At 48.5% G+C, this 20840-nt stretch overlaps 1 protein-coding gene across 1 annotated transcript; it reads left to right on the forward strand.

The window, feature by feature from the left end:
- The first annotated feature begins 538 nt into the window (after positions 1 to 538).
- Positions 539 to 14410, forward strand: LOC116956491 (uncharacterized). Its single transcript, XM_032978156.2, has 4 exons — positions 539 to 2461; positions 3111 to 3397; positions 5487 to 5570; positions 10368 to 14410. Exons 1-4 carry the CDS (start codon positions 2314 to 2316, stop codon positions 10977 to 10979), a joined length of 1131 nt encoding a protein of 376 aa, XP_032834047.2. The 5' UTR covers positions 539 to 2313; the 3' UTR covers positions 10980 to 14410.
- The last annotated feature ends 6430 nt before the right edge of the window (positions 14411 to 20840 follow it).

Raw genomic sequence — 20840 nt, forward strand, 5'->3', positions numbered from 1 at the left:
CACGCAAAACAGAACGTGGCCAATTCGTCACTAGTACAACATTAGTATATAGTATAGTGTATAGTGTAGTGTATAGTGTAGTGTATAGTGTAGTGTATAATAGTGTAGTGTATAGTAGTGTATAGTGTAGTGTATAGTAGTGTAGTGTATAATAGTGTAGTGTATAGTAGTGTAGAGTGTAGTGTATAGTATAGTGTATAGTGTAGTGTATAATAGTGTAGTGTATAGTAGTGTATAGTGTAGTGTATAGTATAGTGTATAGTGTAGTGTATAATAGTGTAGTGTATAGTAGTGTATAGTGTAGTGTATAATAGTGTAGTGTATAGTAGAGTAAAGTGTAGTGTATAGTGTAGTGTATAGTGTAGTGTATAATAGTGTAGTGTATAGTGTAGCGTGCTAGTACAGCCACACCAGTTGTGTGTTGGAGAGCCAAGCCACAACAAATACAATCTGAGTAACGACGTTTCACCAGTAATTACAACCAGCTTCATCAGGCAGACAGCCAGATTTGTGGAGAATTAGCGTGTAACTGTAAGATAGGAGAGCGGCCTCCTCACATTAACATAGCCACTTCCGTGCCCTCATGGAGGAGGCCGCTCTCCTCCTATCTTACAGTTATATGCAAATTTCTCAACATTAACATAACTAGCCCCGCCCACTTCTTTATGCCCCTTGGGCTACGCCCATTTCAAACCTTTTAAAAACAGTCTGCCTCAGCAGCAGGCCACGCTTTCCCTACCTGATGACGGACCGCTTGTGTATTTATTTCTACCCACGTGACTTTACCGAAAGAACCAAAGAGTATGGATTCCTGCAGTCACGAAAGCTTCAATTCAAGTGTTTTACCCTGTCTGGCAATGAAACAGGAGTTGTGTTAAGATGCTCAAACACCAAATAGAACACCTTTAGCAAGGAATGGAGTTTACCGCATTGACCACACACACAGGACTTGTGGTGAACATGCAAACAAACATGTCTCTGATCATAATAATAGAGTGGTACCTCGGTATACATCGTTAATTCGTTCCAGAAGGGGTATGACTTATACCGAAAATGACGTCTACCAAACGAATTTTTCCCATAAGAAATACAGGGAGAAGAAATGATATTTTATACGGCATATTATACATTAATGGGGTTGTATCAAATAATTTAGACACTACTTATTACAAAAAATGCATACTCAAATTAAAATGAATGCATAAATAAATTAAAATAAATTGAAATAAAAATATTGTACTGGCAGACTGAGGAGCGGCGCTTTGTTTCAGTCTTGCACCTGGGTCTACGCGGGTCCTTTGGTGACTCATCCCGACCCTTACAAGTTCTAGCAAGCAAGACGTCGTATCCCGACGTGTACCACATTCGACGTATTCCAAAGCGGTCGTATACCGAGGTATGAATGTACACGGGCATTGTTTTTGAAACGGATTGGGCCTACACCAGAGACCAAGGCCGTAGCCATGGAGTCAACATTGGGGGCGACCAAATCTTCCAGGGTGTCTGGGGGGGGTCCTAACCCTGAAAAAAAAAAATCTCAATTTGAAAACTAATTTCCTGCCATTTCCTGCGTAAAAATATTTTTTAAAAATTAAACTAACTCATGGGATGGACTTTTTATTTATTTTTTACAATAATGTCTAATAGTGTTATTGTATTACATTGCGCTGTTTTTACTTTTTTTAACCATTTCTTGTTTCATTGTATGTAATGGCAGAGATTAGAGATTAATAAAGTACAACCGCAACCACAATCATATAAACAGAAATCGATGCGTTGATTTATATGAAGGCAAGTCCAGATATTGTGGCCAAGGTTTAGCAAATTGTTGTTTTTATTTACATAGCATAGCAATGATTATTACTTTTTTATACTTTTTTATAGCAATATATTGGGGGGGGGGGGACATTTTAAGCATATTTGAATATTGGTGGGGATGTGTCCCCCCTCAATATATAATATAATTACGGCCTTGACAGAGACAGCTACAGACTTCTTTGTGGCCCAGTCTCACCACCAGTGTCAGACCAGAGAACAGCGCCAAATGACGAATAGTAGCTACAAAATGGGACCTTTTTTTTAAAGAAAGCTGTCTCTGGTGTGGACCAACCGGCTTCAAAGACAATGCATCATATTACCATAGTATGTTTTTTGTTTGCATTCTGACCACAAGTACTGTCGTTAATGCAGTAACATGATTCCTTGTAAAGAGGTTTCAGTTTGGTGTTTTAACATCTTAAAAACAACTGTTTTGTGGCCAGAACAAAAGGGGAAAACCTATTCTCATATTTTGTTACTGGCAAAGGAGGTGCCATGATGATGTTTTATTTTGTCTATTCTTGTCTTTTTTTCACTCACCTCCCCCGTGCCCTCCGACCTCCTTCGCAGGCGATGCCCAACCATTGCCGCGACCTTGAGGAGAACCCGGCACGGTCGTCTCGGAGGAAACTCTCCGAATCCGGTAAGGGTCACGGGTGCACCTGGCACCACCGCATGCAGCGCGAACCGCAGCTCTTCCGCTTGAGCCAAACAAAATCATTGCAGGCGGCGACGTCGTCGTCATCGCCGTCGCCGCCGCCATCTTCATCACCATCGCTTTGCCGAGCGAGTGCGTTTTCAAGTCGCGCTCATTACACACACACACACACAGCGCTTGCCACGAATCCCTTTGCTGGTCTCGTAAAGGAGCATGAACCAATCATCACGCAAACTGCGGTGATCCTCGCAGCAGCAGCAGCAGCAGCGGTGGCTTTTGGCTGAGCCATCTTATAAAGACGGCGGTGGCCACCGCATCGCGCGACGCTTTCAGACGCGATTCTGCGGCCGTCTGGAACGCTCTTCCTTCTGATATCAGGATGCCACTGGGGGGCTATGAGCTTTTAAATCATGCGAAATTTCAAACTAATTTCTTTAGAACCGCTTTTTTGCGTTCAGCTTGCCGTCCTTCTCCGGCACCTCCGATTAGCCACGGTTGGCTACGTACGGTGGGTGGTGCGAAAGAAGTTCAACGTACGTGCATCTCACAATCGTCGGTTCGCTGCCCGTCATCCCCGTCGCTGTCTCCCAAACGATCGCCCCACCGTAACCCGGCGACGACGCTTCGCCCTCAGCGATGGAGGCCGCCACTGCGCCCACCAACAAGCAGGCCCGCACGGCCGCTTGGGCCGCGTCTCAGCACGCGGCAGCGGCGGCGGCGTCGCCGCCGCTGCCGCCCCAGCGGCCGCCGTCGCCGCCGCAGCCGCCGCCGGCGCACCCCGGAGGGGTCGGCGTGCCCCGGTTCGACTCCGGGTCCGACGCGGCGGGCCGAGGGTTCGACGAGGAGTACGAGGTGTCGTCCGTGCTGAGCGACGAGTACTACCTGCACGACGGGATGAACGATGGCGACGACGATGAGGAGGTGAGCGAGCGAGCGGGTTGGCGTTCCAACCGCCCGGGAGCGTCGTGGCGGACCGTCTGCGGGCACGGACCGCCTTTGCCACCGACACTGCCGGGCCTTGCCACGGGGCCGCAGCGAGCCCGGCAGGCGCGGCTCGGCACGGCATCGCGGGATCGCGAGCGGTGGGCCGATGTCTTGAGAGAGGCCTTCATCCAGCAGTGGATCGATCGCGAGTGATGATGCCGATAGCATTTTTATTGTTATTATCATAGCGACGAGGATCAAATATCGCTTGCGATATCCTAAAGAACCAGGGCGCCGCAGTGGCGAGATGTTAACTACCTTGCTTGGTACGCAGGAGGTCGTGGGTTCGATCCCGACCCTGACGCCTGCTGCTGCTGTATATTTGGAGTTTGCGTCTCTCATCATCATCATCATCGCGGTGGCTATGAGATGTTAACTACCTCGCCTGGTATACAGGAGGTCGTGGGTTCGATCCTGACCCTGATGCCTGCTGCTGCTGTATATTTGGAGTTTTCATGTATCTCTTCCTGTGGTAGCGTGGATTCCTCTCCGGGTCCTTTCGATTTCCCACCCCTCCACATTGAGAATTATCAACGTCACGCGTTTAGAGTATTTGGCTGCTCGAAATTTCCACGCGACTATTGATGAGCCCACTTCATTGCCGGGTTGCTTCTGAGAGAGAGCTCCACAGCTCGGTGGGGCCTGACCTGGCATCAATAAAAAATATATAAAGTTTATAGTTGCACGCATGCGCGCCGAAATGTGAATCTTAGTTTGTGATCTCTCCTCTGTTGAAGCAGAGAGAGCTAATTGCTTGGCGCGGTCATGTGTTTAACGTGTTTAACAATCATCCGGCGCGTGCAGCGGCGTGGAGCGAATTTTTGTTATTGAATCGGGAGGTGGTGGTTGGGGACGGGGGTGGACATCGGTAAAACAAAGAGCTTCATAGCTCATCGGATTTCTCCAGGATGAGAAAAGATTGGGATTCTGGTGATGCCGTAGCGTGGTGGTGGGAGGCTCACGACGGCCGTGGTCGGGACTGTCCTGGGGATGTGAGTGTGGGATAACCGAGCTGTGTGTATTATGGGACCTTTTTTTGCCAGTATCAAATGCTCTGGTACGTGCATTGTGCTTGTACTGGTCGCCTTTTGGCGCTAGTCTCTGGTCTGACGCTGGTGGTGAGACTAGGCCAACGAAGAAGGCTGTAGCTGTCTCTGGTGTAGGCCAATCAGTGTCAAAGGAAATGCCATCTATAATTATCAGAGGATGTTTGTTTGTATGTTCACTACAAGTACTGTGTGTGGTCAATGCAGTACTTGATTCCTTGCAAAAGGTTGAATCTATTTGGTGAAATTGACCATCTTAACACAACTCCTGTTTAATTCCCAGGAAGGGGTAAAACCAATTCTTATCCTTCATACTTTGATACTGGCAAAAAGGTCCCATAATATAGCTGCTCACCCCGAAATTAAAATGCTCTGATAGTGGCATTGTGCTTGTACTGGTCGCCTTTTGGCGTTGTTCTCCGGTCTGACGCTGGTGGTGAGACTGGGCCCTAAATAATGCTGCTTGTCTCTGGTGTAGGCCAATCAGTTTCAAAGACAATGCCCAATATATTATTATCCGAGTTTGTTTGCATGTTCACTGCAAGTACCGTGTGTGGTGAATGCAGTAAACTTGATCCCTTACAAAAGGTTTCTATTTGGTGTATTGAACATATTAACACACCCCTGCTGTATTCCCGTAAAGAGTAAAAACCTATTCTTATTTTTCATACTGAGCTGTGTGGTCTCCCCAGCGACCCAAGTTCGATTCCCGCTCACGGCCAACACCGGTGGCGATTATCCGAACCGGTCCTGGGCCTCCCCTAGGTCGCCTCGGCCTCAAATGAGCACCCGGTGCGGTGTGCAGTAAACATCGCCACTGGGGAGACAAAGGCGGTCGGGCGTGGTGCTGGCCACCCCCCCCCCCCTTGTGCGCCGTGCCGGCCTTCATAGGTGCTGCTCGCTAACAGCACTTGCCTCTACAGTCTGTTAAAGGCTACACGGTGGGATGGGGGGGGATCTTTATCTTTTGTCTGTCGCAGAGCCCCTGCGAGACGGAGTTTGTGGGAACGGACGCAGGAGGCCTCGGCTCGGCCGTGCTTCGCGCACACACAGCCTTCCCCAGCGTAAGTGGGCACACACACACGCGCACATGCTACACACACGCACATGCTACACACAACAACAACCGCCACTCGCCACTCAGGCTAGGTGCACGTTGAGGCCACGTGAAGTGTCGAACGTCCCGCTGGCAGGAGGTCACGGGGCAGACCAGGCAGGTGCCACGGGTCGACTGACTGAGATGAGTGGCCGATGCACCACCTTGTGCCCCCCTATTGTGCCAACTTGCTGTGTTTTATCCGCCCGGCGCTCCGCTCGTTGTTGTGAGCGTCGCTCCTCTGCCCTCTGTTGTTGTTGTCTCCAACTGCCCAGTAGCGTCCTTCACGAGCCTCCTCCTTCACAGAGGTCGATATTGACACCGCTGGTACCGGTTATCGGCAAGTCCACTCAGCTCCACGTCCTCATGTACCACATCACTCCACCTCTTCTCTAGCCCGTGTCACTCACCCATCACTATATCTCTTCTCTAGCCCGTGCCGCGCCCCTTAGCCCCCTCTATCCAGTCGAACAAAAGCTGTTGAGGCATGCCGTGGCTGAGCATGTGGGCTACATGGCTCAGCTAACGCAGCCTTTGCTTGCCGGAGGAGCTCACTGATGGGACTTCGTCCAGATCACACGCTACACACACACGTGCAAAACACGCACACTATACAACACACACACACACAACCACGCTACACCCATACAACACACACATCTGTAAAACATGCACACTTGTACAATACTCACGCCTGTACACACACACACACACGTGTGCAACATTAATGTAAAAAAAACACATTTAATTTTACCAGGTAAGGTCCCACTGAGCTATGTAGCTCTTTTTTAGAAGCGACCAGGCCACAAATGAGAGCTCAACGAAGTAAGTGGCCTATCATCATCACGTGGACATGTATAGCAGCTAAATACTCTAAACTCGTGACGTTGATTCTAAATGTGGAGGGAAAAACCGGACGACCCAGAGAAAAATCCATGCGACCACGGGGAGAGAGAGAGACACGCAAACTCCAAATATACAGCAGCAGGCATCAGGGTCGGAATCAAACCCACGACCTCCTGTAGACCAGGCGAGGTAGTTAACATCTCATAGCCACCGTGATGATGAGAGACGCAAACTCCAAATATACAGCAGCAACAGGCGTCAGGGTCGGGATCAAACCCACGACCTCCTGTATACCAGGCGAGGTAGTTAACATCTCATAGCTACCGTGATGATGATGAGAGACGCAAACTCCAAATATACAGCAGCAGCAGGCGTCAGGGTCGGGATCAAACCCACGACCTCCTGTATACCAGGCGAGGTAGTTAACATCTCATAGCTACCGTGATGATGATGAGAGACGCAAACTCCAAATATACAGCAGCAGGCATCAGACTCGGGATGAAACCCACGACCTCCTGCGTACCAGGCGAGGAAGTTAACATCTCGTAGCCACTGCGGTGCCCTGGTTCTTGGCACAAGCGAGCAAACCGAGCAACGTGCCATCTCGTCTGTAGTGTGAGGAGAGAGGAGAGACGAGGTGGGAGGCCATGAGGGACTGGATAAGAACTTTGAGAGCCACGGAATAAGAAAGATATTCCCTCGTTATTTGCGAACTTGGCCATCCGCGATGTTTGGCTATCCGCGAATCTCGCATCTGAAACCCTACATGACTGCTGCATCGAGAGAGATAAAGTGACGAGAGATAGTGATGAGAGATAAAGTGATGAGAGATAAAGCGATGAGAGAGATAAAGCGATGAGAGATAAAGTGATGAGAGATAAAGTAACGAGAGATAAAGTGACGAGAGATAAAGCGACGAGAGATAAAGTGACGAGAGATAAAGTGATGAGAGATAGTGATGAGAGATGAAGTGACGAGAGATAAAGTGATGAGAGATAAAGTGATGAGAGATAAAGTGATGAGAGAGATAAAGTGATGAGAGAGATAAAGTGACGAGAGATAGTGATGAGAGATAAAGTGATGAGAGATAAAGTGATTAGAGATAAAGTGACGAGAGATAAAGTGACGAGAGATAAAGTGATGAGAGATAAAGTGACGAGAGATAAAGTGACGAGAGATAAAGCGACGAGAGATAAAGTGACGAGAGATAAAGCGACGAGAGATAGTGATGAGAGATAGTGATGAGAGATAAAGTGATGAGAGATAAAGTGATTAGAGATAAAGTGATGAGAGAGATAAAGTGACGAGAGATAAAGTGACGAGAGATAAAGCGACGAGAGATAAAGTGATGAGAGATAAACAGATGAGAGGTAAAGTGATGAGAGATAAAGTGATTAGAGATAAAGTGATGAGAGATAAAGTGATGAGAGATAAAGTGATTAGAGATAAAGTGATGAGAGAGATAAAGTGATGAGAGATAAAGCGATGAGAGATAGAGTGACGAGAGATAAAGTGATGAGAGATAAAGTGACGAGAGATAAAGTGACGAGAGATAGTGATGAGAGATAAAGTGATGAGAGGTAAAGTGATGAGAGAGATAGAGTGATGGGAGATAAAGTGATGAGAGATAAAGTGATTAGAGATAAAGTGATGAGAGGTAAAGTGATGACAGATAAAGTGATTAGAGATAAAGTGACGAGAGATAAAGCGACGAGAGATAAAGTGACGAGAGATAAAGTGATGAGAGATAAAGTGATGAGAGGTAAAGTGATGAGAGAGATAAAGTGATGAGAGATAAAGTGATGAGAGATAAAGTGATTAGAGATAAAGTGATGAGAGGTAAAGTGATGAGAGGTAAAGTGACGAGAGATAAAGTGACGAGAGATAAAGTCATTAGAGATAAAGTGATGAGAGATAAAGTGATGGGAGATAAAGCGATGAGAGATAAAGTGATGAGAGATAAAGTGATGAGAGATAAAGTGAGGAGAGATAAAGTGATGAGAGTTAAAGTGATGAGAGATAAAGTGACGAGAGATAAAGCGACGAGAGATAAAGCGACGAGAGATAAAGTGATGAGAGTTAAAGTGATGAGAGATAAAGTGACGAGAGATAAAGTGATGAGAGATAAAGTGACGAGAGATAAAGTGATGAGAGATAAAGTGATGAGAGATAAAGTGATGAGAGGTAAAGTGATGAGAGATAAAGTGATTAGAGATAAAGTGATGAGAGAGATAAAGTGACGAGAGATAAAGCGACGAGAGGTAAGGTGATGAGAGATAAAGCGATGAGAGATAAAGTGATGAGAGATAAAGCGACGAGAGATAAAGCGACGAGAGATAAAGTGACGAGAGATAAAGCGACGAGAGATAAAGCGATGAGAGATAAAGCGACGAGAGGTAAAGTGATGAGAGATAAAGCGACAAGAGATAAAGTGACGAGAGATAAAGTGACGAGAGATAAAGTGACGAGAGATAAAGCGATGAGAGATAAAGCGACGAGAGGTAAAGTGATGAGAGATAAAGCGACGAGAGGTAAAGTGATGAGAGATAAAGCGATGAGAGGTAAAGTGATGAGAGATAAAGTGATGAGAGATAAAGTGATTAGAGATAAAGTGATTAGAGATAAAGTGATGAGAGAGATAAAGTGATGAGAGAGATAAAGTGATGAGAGATAAAGCGATGAGAGATAAAGTGATGAGAGATAAAGCGATGAGAGATAGAGTGACGAGAGATAAAGTGATGAGAGATAAAGTGATGAGAGATAAAGTGATGAGAGAGATAAAGTTACGAGAGATAAAGCGATGAGAGATAGAGTGACAAGAGATAAAGTGATGAGAGATAAAGTGATGAGAGATAAAGTGATGAGAGATAAAACGATTAGAGATAAAGCGATGAGAGATAAAGTGATGAGAGAGATAAAGTGATGAGAGATAAAGCGATGAGAGATGGAGTGACGAGAGATAAAGTGATGAGAGTTAAAGTGATGAGAGATAAAGTGACGAGAGATAAAGTGATTAGAGATAAAGTGACGAGAGAGATAAAGCGATGAGAGATAGAGTGACGAGAGATAAAGTGATGAGAGATAAAGTGACGAGAGATAAAGTGATGAGAAAGATAAAGTGATGAGAGATAAAGTGACGAGAGATAAAGTGACGAGAGATAAAGTGATGCAGAGAGATAAAGTGATGAGAGAGATAAAGTGATGAGACCTCATCTTATCGGAATTGATAAAGCGCCTTAACAACGGTGCCTTAACGAAGGCGCTTTACAGAGAATCAAGAACGCTACAATGTGTGAGTGTAATGGTGGGGATGAGGTGAATACAATAGATGAGAGGAAGCAAATCTGTGATGATGCGTTAATTACTGTAGGTGAAAGCGAAATTGACGAGAGTAAATGATGGATGAATACATTGAATGAATGGGGTTAATGAGTGATAGCCATGTAATTGGAATAATAATTACGACAGTAAATGATGGATGAATGGATTAAATGAATGGGATTAATGAGTGATAGCCACTTAATGAGAATAATAACAATTATTATAACAGTAAATGATGAATGAATTGAATGAATGGGGTCAATGAGTGATAGCCATATGAGAATAATAATTATTATAGAAGTAAATGATGAATTAATTGAATGAATGGGCTTATTGAGTGATAGCCACTTAATGAGAATAATAATTATTATTCTGACAGTAATTAATGATGAATGGATTGAATGAATGGGGGTTGATGAGTGGTAGCCGTATCATGGCAATGTGAAGAGGGAACAGGAACGGTGGTAGTGGGCAAACGCAGCGTGTGATATTCCTAGGCCCGAAATCATCCGCGAAACATCTCTGGAACGTATATCCCTCTCCCGAATAACGAGGGAATATTCTAAACGCGTATTTTTTCGTGGTCTTTGGCACACAGGGCAGCTGGCGTTGCAGCGAGTGCCTCATCGTGAACCTGCTGTCCCACCGCTACTGCCTCTACTGCTGGTCCCCGCGGAGAGACTCGCAGAGAGACTCGGGCATCTACCCGGGCAGTGACTCGGACGAGGAGGAGGATGACGTGGAGGTGGCGGCGGCGGCGGCTCTGGCCGACGCCGAGGTGGGAGCGCGGGAGGAGGACGTGGAGGTGGTGGACGAAGAGGAGGACGGAGAAGGGGACGGGGAAGGGGACGGAGAAGACGCGAGCGCCGTCGGACGTGGCGGCGGTGGGGTCAAAATGGCTGCCCGGGTAGCTAAAATGGCCGCCGCCGCCGCCGCCGCAAAGCACCGCGGAAAGCAGCAGCAGCAGCAGCAGGAGGCGGCGGCGGCGGCGGCCGCTGCCACCGCCGCCGGCGAGGAGCGAGCGGTGGCCGGGCTGACGGAGGCGTGCGTGATCTGCCGCGTGCGCCGACGGGACGCGACGATCGTGCACGGGGGAACGGGCCACTTGGTGTCGTGCTTCGCCTGCGCCCAGAGGCTCCACGGGCAGCGCAGGCCGTGCCCCGTATGCCGGGGCCCCATCCAGCTCGTCATCCGCACGTTCGTGTCGTAGTCCGCCAAATAAGCTATTGCAAATCTATTTTAAACTATTTTTTTTAATGTTTTTTTTTATCGGGTAAGGCACCACGGTGCTGTGTAGCTCTTTTTTATTCAGAAGCGACCTAGCAGCTCAACGAAGTTGCTTATCATCACGCGGGAATTCCGAGTAGCAGCCAAATACTTTAAATGCGTAATAAATTCTAAATGCGGAGGGAACAAAATACAAACCGGACGACCCGGCGTGAAAAATCCACACGAAGACCAAGTGTCAAAGGTTATCTTCCCCCGTACGAGCCTGCCGGGGCAGTTGTTTTTACAAAACACTGCACCAGGTACTCGTGTTTGAGTCGGCCTGTACGTACGTTGAACTTCTTTCGTTGCTAATCGGAGGTGCAGGGGGATAGCAGGAAACAATGTACAGTTTAACACGTGGGCTTTCGCGACCAATATTATCCGCAATAGAGCCGTTAGATGGCTAACCCCCCCCAAAAAAAAACCTCTGTTACGGATCAACAATGTACATTGATCCTCTTTCGTACCAGACGTAGCCAGCCATTACTAATCGGAGGTGCGGGGCGAAGGACAGGAGCTGGGGGGTGCTGATTGGGGGGGGGGGGAGGCCCGCGACCGGTTCGGACATTCTTTGCCGATGTTCGCCGTAAGACGGTAAACGAATTTGGCGCCGCCGGGTCGGAACGTGTCTGCTCTTTCAGGAATGTTTAGGGAATGTTTGTTTGGCGGGGGGAGGGGGGGGTGGGGGGGAGGGTTATGCCACGTCTTGTGTTTTTGTTTCGTGGTTCATCGTGAATTTTTTGTTTTTATAATTTTTTCGTTTCAACGATCGTCGTTTCGTTCTCAAAACCAAAAAATCCAACCGCGCAGCCGCCCGCATTTTTAACGTCGTTTCGCGTCTGGAGCACAGAAGCGTGCCGTCGTCTCACTGCAAGGATGCAAGGGAACTCGGAAAGACGATCGGCAATCTGCAGCACACGGCCGGCGAGCCAGATGCATGCATGCAGAGGCACGCACAGGCACCGCACGGAGCAGAAGACCCCGGGCGGCAGAGTCCCCCACGCGCAATCGTTGGGAAACACGTGGCCGGATGCAAAGCTTGCCTCGATGTTCTGAGGATATAATGGAGTCCCCCCGGGATTTATTGAAGTCTTTTGCCGATGTTGGAGCACTTTCCCCAAAAACAAAAGTAAAACAAAGCAATGACCTGAAATTATTTGACGGAGCGATTTAAAATAAATAAGTAAATATATTGCGGTTGAGTTCATGTTTGGGGCGAGGTTTTTATATTTTTCACGTTAAATATGTCGGGCTATCCTGTATTGTGTTCGGTTGTTATACTTCAACCACACTGGTTTTTTTTTTATTATCGGGTGCAATTGCAAACAACGGCCATATCAGACATCAGTAGCAACGTCTAATTCGGCACAATCATTGGGTTCACTGCAGCTCAAAGACTCGCAAGTCCCCCTACAAGGCGCGCGGAGATGTTACGAGATGCCCCATGTGTGTGCGCGCGTAGCTCTGCATTTGAAGGCCTGAAGACTCAGAATCGGTGATCCCGCTGACAGTGTGTTCATCGGGTGGAGGCGGTTTCCATTATCCGGACAGCAGAGTGAAGAAGACGAAGGAGGGAACTTCTGTCCAGGGGAGCAATGCTCTGCCAACTGTGGAGGGGGGAGGGGGGGGGGGTGTGGAGAGGCAAGGTCGTGGCTTGGTGGCTTGGCACGCCCTTGCGGGTTGCAGGGCCCGCGACCCGTTCGGACGCCGCTGCTCACCCACAACCGATGATTGGAGTTTGGCGAACCCAGCAGCTTCGGTCGGGAACGCGCACCGTTCTTATTCTTAGTTTTTTCGGTAAAGTCACGTTGAAGAGAAACAACAAAATAACAAAATATATATAAAACAATAAAAAATTCTCACGACGTTTCGACCATAACTCAAACGGTCATCATCAGGTGTGTCGGTTTGCATAAATTTATTTTTAAAACGGCACATTTATTTATTTATAAAAAAACGTTGGCGTCACGCGCAGCGATTGGCAGTTTGGCCAGGACTAGTCCATCTATTTTTTTTTCAACGTGACTTTACCGAAAAAACTAAGAATATGAATTACTGCAGTCACGAAAGCTTAAAATCAAAATTTGCGCACCGTTCTGTCGGGAATGATGGTTGTTTTTCTTTCTTTCTTTCGGGGAGGAGCGCACGACGTATCGCGTTCGGCCGTCGGGGGCCCCCCGGTCGCCGGCCGCGGCCGACCGCGTTAGAAGTGCGCGTCGCGCTCAAAAAAACCGTCGCGCTAAAGGCCACCGCCGTCGTCCCTTTTAGCGAATGCTCTTTGGCACTTGCTATGCCGGTGCAAATGTCACCGCGTTCTCCGGACTGCAAGACGCACTCTCCCGCACCCCCGCTAAGTGTGAAGCAGCGGTTATGGGTTGCGTCTCATAATCCGGTAGATGTGGAGCGGCTAGCCGCGCCGCACCGCGCCGCAAACCCCGGCGAAGCGGGTTTGATTGACGCTCACGGCCAACGCCGGCGGCGATTACCTGCACCGGCACTGGGACTGCCCCTAGGTCGACTCAGCCTCAAATGAGTAACCCGGTGCGTTGTGTAGTAAACATCGCCACCGGGGTGACAAAAGGCGGCCGGGCGTGGTGCTGGCCACCCACCCCCCTCGTGTGGCCGTGCCGGCCTTCATAGGGTGCTCGCTAACAGCACTTGCCCCTACGGTCTGCTCAAGCCTATGCGGGGGATCTTTGCCTTTGTGTGCGTTAGTCACCAGATTTGTGTCACGTTGTTGACACCGAAAGGCCACACAAAGTTCCGGTCGCGTCTTTTACTCTGCAGAGTATGGTGGCGCACAATTCACGTTCACCGCAATTGCAAACGCACGGATGATGTATATGATATGCATGCTTTGATTTTTAAAGTGTATTAATGTATAGCCAAAGTTGGCCGTACTTTTTGAAGGTTTTTTTTGTTTTCGTTTGTTTGATGATGTACGATAAAGGAATACCTCATGTTCACGTGGAATGGGTTTTTGTTTGTAACGAGGGTGCGCGCGTAAAGCAAAGGTAAAAAAAACAAAGACTTTAAAGTTATCCCCCTCGAGAATGTTGTCCTTTTTGCTTTCCTCGCTATCGGCGTCGTCAGGACACGAAGGGGCCGATAGGAAAATCTCGCAGAGCCGCGTTGAGAGGGAACGGCACCGTGGAAGCGGACACAGCAGAGCTACCACTGAGATCCCTTCTCCTCCCACCTCCTCCCTCCTCCTCTACTCTCCCAATCGCTCGCCCACCGAGAGCCATGTTCGTCGCTCGACAGTCCAACCGCTATGTTTTTAACTCTCAGCTAGAATTTTAGCCACATTCAGCGCAGAACCAAATTTAATGTGATGGGGTTTTTGTTGCTGCTGCTGCTGCTGCACGGTCATCAGTGGCTGAAACCATCAACTCACTGCGCTCACTTGAGAACTCGGTTTGACCACAGCACGGTCTACGTAGGTCTTCATGCGGGGCGATTGATCTCGGTTGTGAGTCTGTGGGTTCCTATATGGATGTATGGGTCTCCGTGTGAGTTCATGGTTCCTTACGCGAGTCTATGGATCTCGATGTAAGTCTGGGGATTTGTATGTCAGTTTATGGATTGCTGCACAAGTCACTCGTGACCGGGCTGAGATCAGCATTGGTTTAATCACAGCTCACAGTCTATGTGGGTCTCTGTGTGAGTCTATGGGTCTCTGTTTCAGTCCGTGCGTCTCTGTGTGAGTCTATGGGTGTCTGTGTGAATCTATCAGTCTCTGTGGGAGTCTTTGTGTGAGTCTATGGGTATCTGTGTGAGTCCATCAGTCTCTGTGCGAGTCTCTGTGTGAATCTATGGGTCTATGTGTGTGTCTATGCGTCTCTGTGCGAGTCTACGTGTCTCTGTGGGAATCTGGAGGTCTGTGTGTGAGTCTATAGGTCTCCATGTGCGTCCATGGGTCTATGTGTGCGTCTATGCGTCTCTGTGCGAGTCTACGTGTCTCTGTGTGAATCTGGAGTCTGTGTGTGAGTCTATGGGTATCTGTGTGAGTCTATCAGTCTCCGTGCGAGTCTCTGTGTGAGTCTATGGGTGTCCATGTGCGTCTATGGGTCTATGTGTGCGTCTTTGCGTCTCTGTGCGAGTCTACGTGTCTCTGTGTGAATCTGGAGGTCTGTGTGTGAGTCTATGGGTGTCTGTGTGAGTCTATCAGTCTGTGCGAGTCTTTGTGTGAGTCTATGGGTGTCCATATGCGTCCATGGGTCTATGTGTGCGTCTATGCGTCTCTATGCGAGTCTACGTGTCTCTGTGTGAATCTGGAGGTCTGTGTGTGAGTCTATGGGTATCTGTGTGAGTCTATCAGTCTCTGTGCGAGTCTCTCTGTGAGCCTATGGGTCTATGTGTGTGTCTATGCGTCTCTGTGCGAGTCTACGTGTCTCTGTGTGAATCTGGAGGTCTGTGTGTGAGTCTATGGGTATTTTTGTGAGTCTAACAGTCTCTGTGGGAGTCTACGGGTCTCTGTGTGAATCTGGAGGTCTGTGTGTGAGTCTATGGGTCTCCATGTGCGTCCATGGGTATATGTGTGCGTCTATGTGCGAGTCTACGGGTCTCTGTGTGAATCTGGAGTCTGTGTGTGAGGCTATGGGTATCTGTGTGAGTCTATCAGTCTCTGTGCGAGTCTCTGTGTGAGTCTATGGGTCTCTGTGCGAGTCTCTGTGTGAGTCTATGGGTCTATGTGTGTGTCTATGCGTCTCTGTGCGAGTCTACGGGTCTCTGTGTGAATCTGGAGTCTGTGTGTGAGACTATGGGTATCTGTGTGAGTCTATCAGTCTCTGTGCGAGTCTCTGTGTGAGTCTATGGGTCTCTGTGCGAGTCTCTGTGTGAGTCTATGGGTCTATGTGTGTGTCTATGCGTCTCTGTGCGAGTCTACGGGTCTCTGTGTGAATCTGGAGTCTGTGTGTGAGGCTATGGGTATCTGTGTGAGTCTATCAGTCTCTGCGCGAGTCTCTGTGTGAGTCTATGGGTCTCTGTGCGAGTCTCTGTGTGAGTCTATGGGTCTATGTGTGTGTCTATACGTCTTTGTGCGAGTCTACGGGTCTCTGTGTGAATCTGGAGGTCTGTGTGTGAGTCTATGAGACCCCGGTATAAATCTCTGTGGCTGTGTCGCTGATAACCCGGATTAGAACCCAGGCTCTCGGAGGCCTCGTCTCACAGGGGTCTGACCCCTGGAGCCCGCTGGCTACCTTGCGGTGGCGATCACCGGAGCGTCGTTGCCTGCATTATTTTGAAAGTCGATTTATGGTTCGAATATTATTTCGCCCCCCCCCCCCGATATCTCAGTTTGTAACGACGTTTGACGTTCGACGTTGATGCAACGTTGTGCTCGGGTGCCTCTTTCATCCGTCGCATGGCACCAACTCCAGGCCCCGGCTTCTTCCTGTAGCTTGAAGCTCGTAACCCTCTGCCGAACGTCCCCCCCCCGCCCCATCCCCTTGTTTCTCTCCCATTTTGTGTGTGTGTGTGTTATATCCCCCCTCGATGCCCCTTCTCTCGGAACGTCTCCCACTGTCTCTTTCCCATCCGTTCGCCGTCCCCTTTCTCCCTTAACGGTTCTGAACCGTCCCATCAACTCCCAACCTCCGCTTTGAGGCCGTTTCCGGGTCGAACCTCTCCACCAGTCCCTTCAGACCTCGCCGTCTCCCGAGCGGTCATTCCAGAGGCCTCTTTTGCGCCAATTCGAAGTCTCTTGGCCCACTTGCTGGAAAGTTCGTTTGGGGCCGCACATTTTGCTTGGGATGAGTGGCTTCTTAATTTTCGGTCATTCGAAGCAATTGGCGGGACCCCGGGGTCCCATCACTGCCCCGGGGGTGGGAAAAACCACGTAGCGACACGAGTCTTGTTGCCTTATTGACAACAAAACTAGTGGTCAATCGATTGGCCTCATCGAGAGCTACTCGGGGAACTAAGTTTCGTAAAAAGTTGAAAAATTACATAAACACGTTAAATTCACTGGTCTGGGGGGGGGGGGGGGGGGGCTCGCCTTGGCAAAGAAGCTGAGGATCGACGGCTGACCGGAGGGCGTCGTCGCCGCACGCGACTGCAGCGGACGCCCCCCGGGGCTCGCGTTTGGCCGGTGGGGTGGCGCCCCATCGTGTCGATCGCCGCCTGCTGCTGCTGCTGCTGGCGCTTGTTGACGCGAGTCTGGGCGGGCGGCGCGTTGCTGTCGGGGTCACGAGTGGGCGGACTGAAAAATAAAAAGAATTATTGACCTGATTTTTGCGGGACCCCGGGGTCCCACCAAATGATTCATTTGCAAATTGACAACACTTTCTAACCCACGTTGGGAGAACGGTGATTTCGCTGCCAGTGTGATCATCGGGTGGAGGCAGTTTCCAAAAACTGTCGGGACGACAGAGCTTTAATTAAAGCTCTGTCGTCCCGACAGTTTTTGTTCCTTCACCTGAAGAAGGCTACTTGTGTTGTGGCCGAAACGTCGTGAGAATTTTATTGTTTTATTTTATTATTTTATTCTCATTCTACGTGGCGACTTTACCGAAAGAACCAAAGAAGATTAGTATTACACCCACAACACAGCGATGTTTCTCAGCGACAAACGCAGGGGCAGGCAACGTTTCCCCTTTTTTCGACGCCACAGCGTCGGGACGATTTATTTGAACGAGCAAAGCAACGACAAAATTTGAGCATTCGAAATTTTCTCGGATTGTACTTTTTTTTTACACATCAATGAACCCGAAGATTGGGGTGAACGCCGCGCCGATTGTGACCACGAGAGTCAGCCGCCGACCTCTCTTTCCCCGTGGTGCGAGGGAGACGTGATGGTTGGTGCCGACGATACAACTGCGATAGAAACGCTGCTCTTAGTCCTTTCTAGGTACCGTCGTTCGTGACTCATTCGTAGTAACAATGACAATAAAATAAACATATATATAACTAGCTGTACTACCCGGCTTCGCCCGGGACTTAGATTCACCACGCCCGGCCGCCTTTGTCTCCCCAGTGGCGATGTTGACACACCACAGCAGTTACTCGTTTTGAGGCTGAGTCGACCTAGCGGAGGCCCAGGACCAGTTCAAATAATCGTCACCCGTGGTGGCCGTGAGCGGGAATCGAACTCGGGTCGCCGGGTTCGTAGCGCGGCGTAGCGCTAACCACTACACTACAATGCGTTACGCTTCCACGTGCACGGGTCACGTGACAGATTTGACGTCACAGCTCACTTGCCGTGCAAAAAATATATGCATTATTGAGCTCCCCCCCCAAAAAAAACACAAAAGCATATTTTTTATAATTTTAGCATGGCGTACAGTCTGGAAAGTACCCACATGGCAAATTTCAAGTTTGTTGCATGTCGGGAAGTACGCTAAACATGTTGAACAGACACGCATAATCACAACTTTGCCTTTTATATATGGAGATATCGCGAAATTTTGGATCATTGTCGTGGAGGGAGCATCGTGAGATGTTTGGGATGCGAGAGGAAAGTTGTTTCGTAAAATGTCCACTGCTGGCCTCTGTCCTCGTGGGCACATGTGGATAAAAAGAGCTTAGTAGCTCATCGGATTTCTCCGGTATAAATTCATTGTCTCATTCTCATTCCGTCCACCCAGCTGCAGGCTATAATTTGTGATCGGCCTGGTCATCCGTGGTGGTGGTGGTGGTGGGTAAAGTGTAGGTACACCTCGCATCTTCTAGCTTTGACATCGTATCGTATTTCGTTTGTTTTTCCTTCCCGCAGCACCTCCGATTTAGCCACGGTTGGCTACGTACGGTGCGAAAGAAGTTCAACGTACATAGACTCACACAGAGACCCATAGGTTAGCACGGTTGGCTACGTACGGTACGAAAGAAGTTTAATATACATACATAGACTCACACAGAGACCCATAGATTAGCACGGTTGGCTACGTAGGTTGCGAAAGAAGTTCAACATGCATACATAGACTCACACAGAGACCCATAGATTAGCACGGTTGGCTACGTACGGTGCGAAAGAAGTTCAACATACAATACATAGACTCACACAGAGACCCATAGGTTAGAACGGTTGGCTACGTACAGTACGAAAGAAGTTCAACATACATACATAGACTCACACAGAGACCCATAGATTAGCAAGGTTGGCTACGTACGGTGCAAAAAAAGTTCAACATACAGTACATGAACAGAGACCTACAGAGACACCTATAGACTCACACAGAGACCCATAGGTTAGCACGGTTGGCTACGTACGGTGCGAAAGAAGTTCAACATACATACATAGACTCATACAGAGACCCATTGGTTAGCACGGTTGGCTACGTACAGTACGAAAGAAGTTCAACATACATACATAGACTCACACAGAGACCCATAGGTTAGCACGGTTGGCTACGTACGGTGCCAAAAAAGTTAAACGTACGTGCGTAACGTTCTGTGCCACGATCCGCATTGGAACATCAGCAGGTCGATGTGCACATCTATGTCTGTATGTATGCATGCTGAACTTCTTTCGCACCGTACGTAGCCAATCGTGGCTAATCGGAGATGCGGGGTGGGGGGGGCGGGGGGGTGGAAGGACATCAAACTAAACACAAAAAATAAGTTCTAAAGAAATTGAGTTTTATTTAAAAGTGCCTAGCTCCCAGTGACATCCTAATATCGGAAGGAAGAGAGCGTTCCAGACGGCCGCAGAAGCGCGTCCGAAAGCGCCGCGCGACGATGCGGTGACCGCCGCCGTTTTTGTTCGACGGCTCAGCCAAAAGCCGCCGCTGCTGCCGCGAGGAATGACCGCGGTCCACGTGATGATGTTTCATGCTCCGTGACGAGCTGTGACTGCTGATGATTATTTTTGATAACACTGCGTAACCATTTTTTTGTAATTGTTCCTGGGTAGTAAGTGTTATTTCCTAAATTGCTCATGCCTCAAAAGTACAGGGAATGGCTATTTATTCCCCACAAACGTTGCTTTTGTGACCAGGACAGTGATATTTTAGAAATGTACCTATTTTCGATGAGAAAACGGGCGAATTAGCGTCTTTTCGTTCATATAAAGTCAGAAAAAAACTACATATTAATCAAAATTAACACGTATTTATTACTAAAGTATTACAAAAATAAACAAAAAATTGCGTTACATAGTGTAATATTGTTGAGTTGTTTAGCAAAGGGGTTTCGTTATAACGCTCTTAGCTCCAGTGCGCCTCCGAATGTCGGCAGGAAGAGCGTTCCAGACGGCCTGCAGAACCCGTCTTACCAGCCGGCAATTTGCGTGAGCTAAGGAATTCACCTGCACTTCATACCCTGAGGACAACAACCAAAACACGAGGCAATGCAGTTATTCCATGGCCGTAATGTGCGTATGTACGTTGAACTTATTTTGCACCATACGTAGCCACCCGTGCTAATCGGCGGGCAGATTAAGGGACGCGGCTTCGTGCCAACAGAAAGCGGCGTCACCCGATGACCGCGCGCACAAGATGATCATTACACCCACAACGAGCGATGTTTCTCAGCGACAAACGCGGGGGGAGGAGGCGACGTTTCCCCTTTTTTCGACGCCACAGCGTCGGGACGGTTGATTTCTGAACGAGCAAGCTAACAACTAAATTTGAAGCGCTTGATATTTCCTCGGATTGTATCGTTCGCCTGTACTCCATACCCCGAGGACAACACTTAAAACGCTCACGTCAAATTTCTTTCGCACCGTACGTAGCCAACCGTGCGGTGGAAGGGCAACAAACTAAACACAAAAAAAGCAGTTCTTGAATAAGTTAGTTTGTCTGTCTCGATGACGATTTAAAAGTGCATCATAGCTCGCAGTGGCTCCTTAATATCGGAAGGAAGA

The sequence above is a fragment of the Petromyzon marinus genome, chromosome 65 (genome assembly GCF_048934315.1).
Source record: "Petromyzon marinus isolate PM22_M1 ecotype Great Lakes invasive population chromosome 65, UKy_Petmar_22M1.pri1.0, whole genome shotgun sequence".
Classification (NCBI taxonomy): Eukaryota; Metazoa; Chordata; class Hyperoartia; order Petromyzontiformes; family Petromyzontidae; genus Petromyzon; species Petromyzon marinus.

Coding starts and splice junctions, on each gene's coding strand:
- LOC116956491 (XM_032978156.2), top strand. CDS start 2,314: ATGATGATGTTTTATTTTGTCTATTCTTGTCTTTTTTTCACTCACCTC. Junction 3,398..5,486: donor ATGGCGACGACGATGAGGAG/GTGAGCGAGCGA, acceptor TGTCTGTCGCAG/AGCCCCTGCGAGACGGAGTT. Junction 5,571..10,367: donor CACACACAGCCTTCCCCAGC/GTAAGTGGGCAC, acceptor TTTGGCACACAG/GGCAGCTGGCGTTGCAGCGA.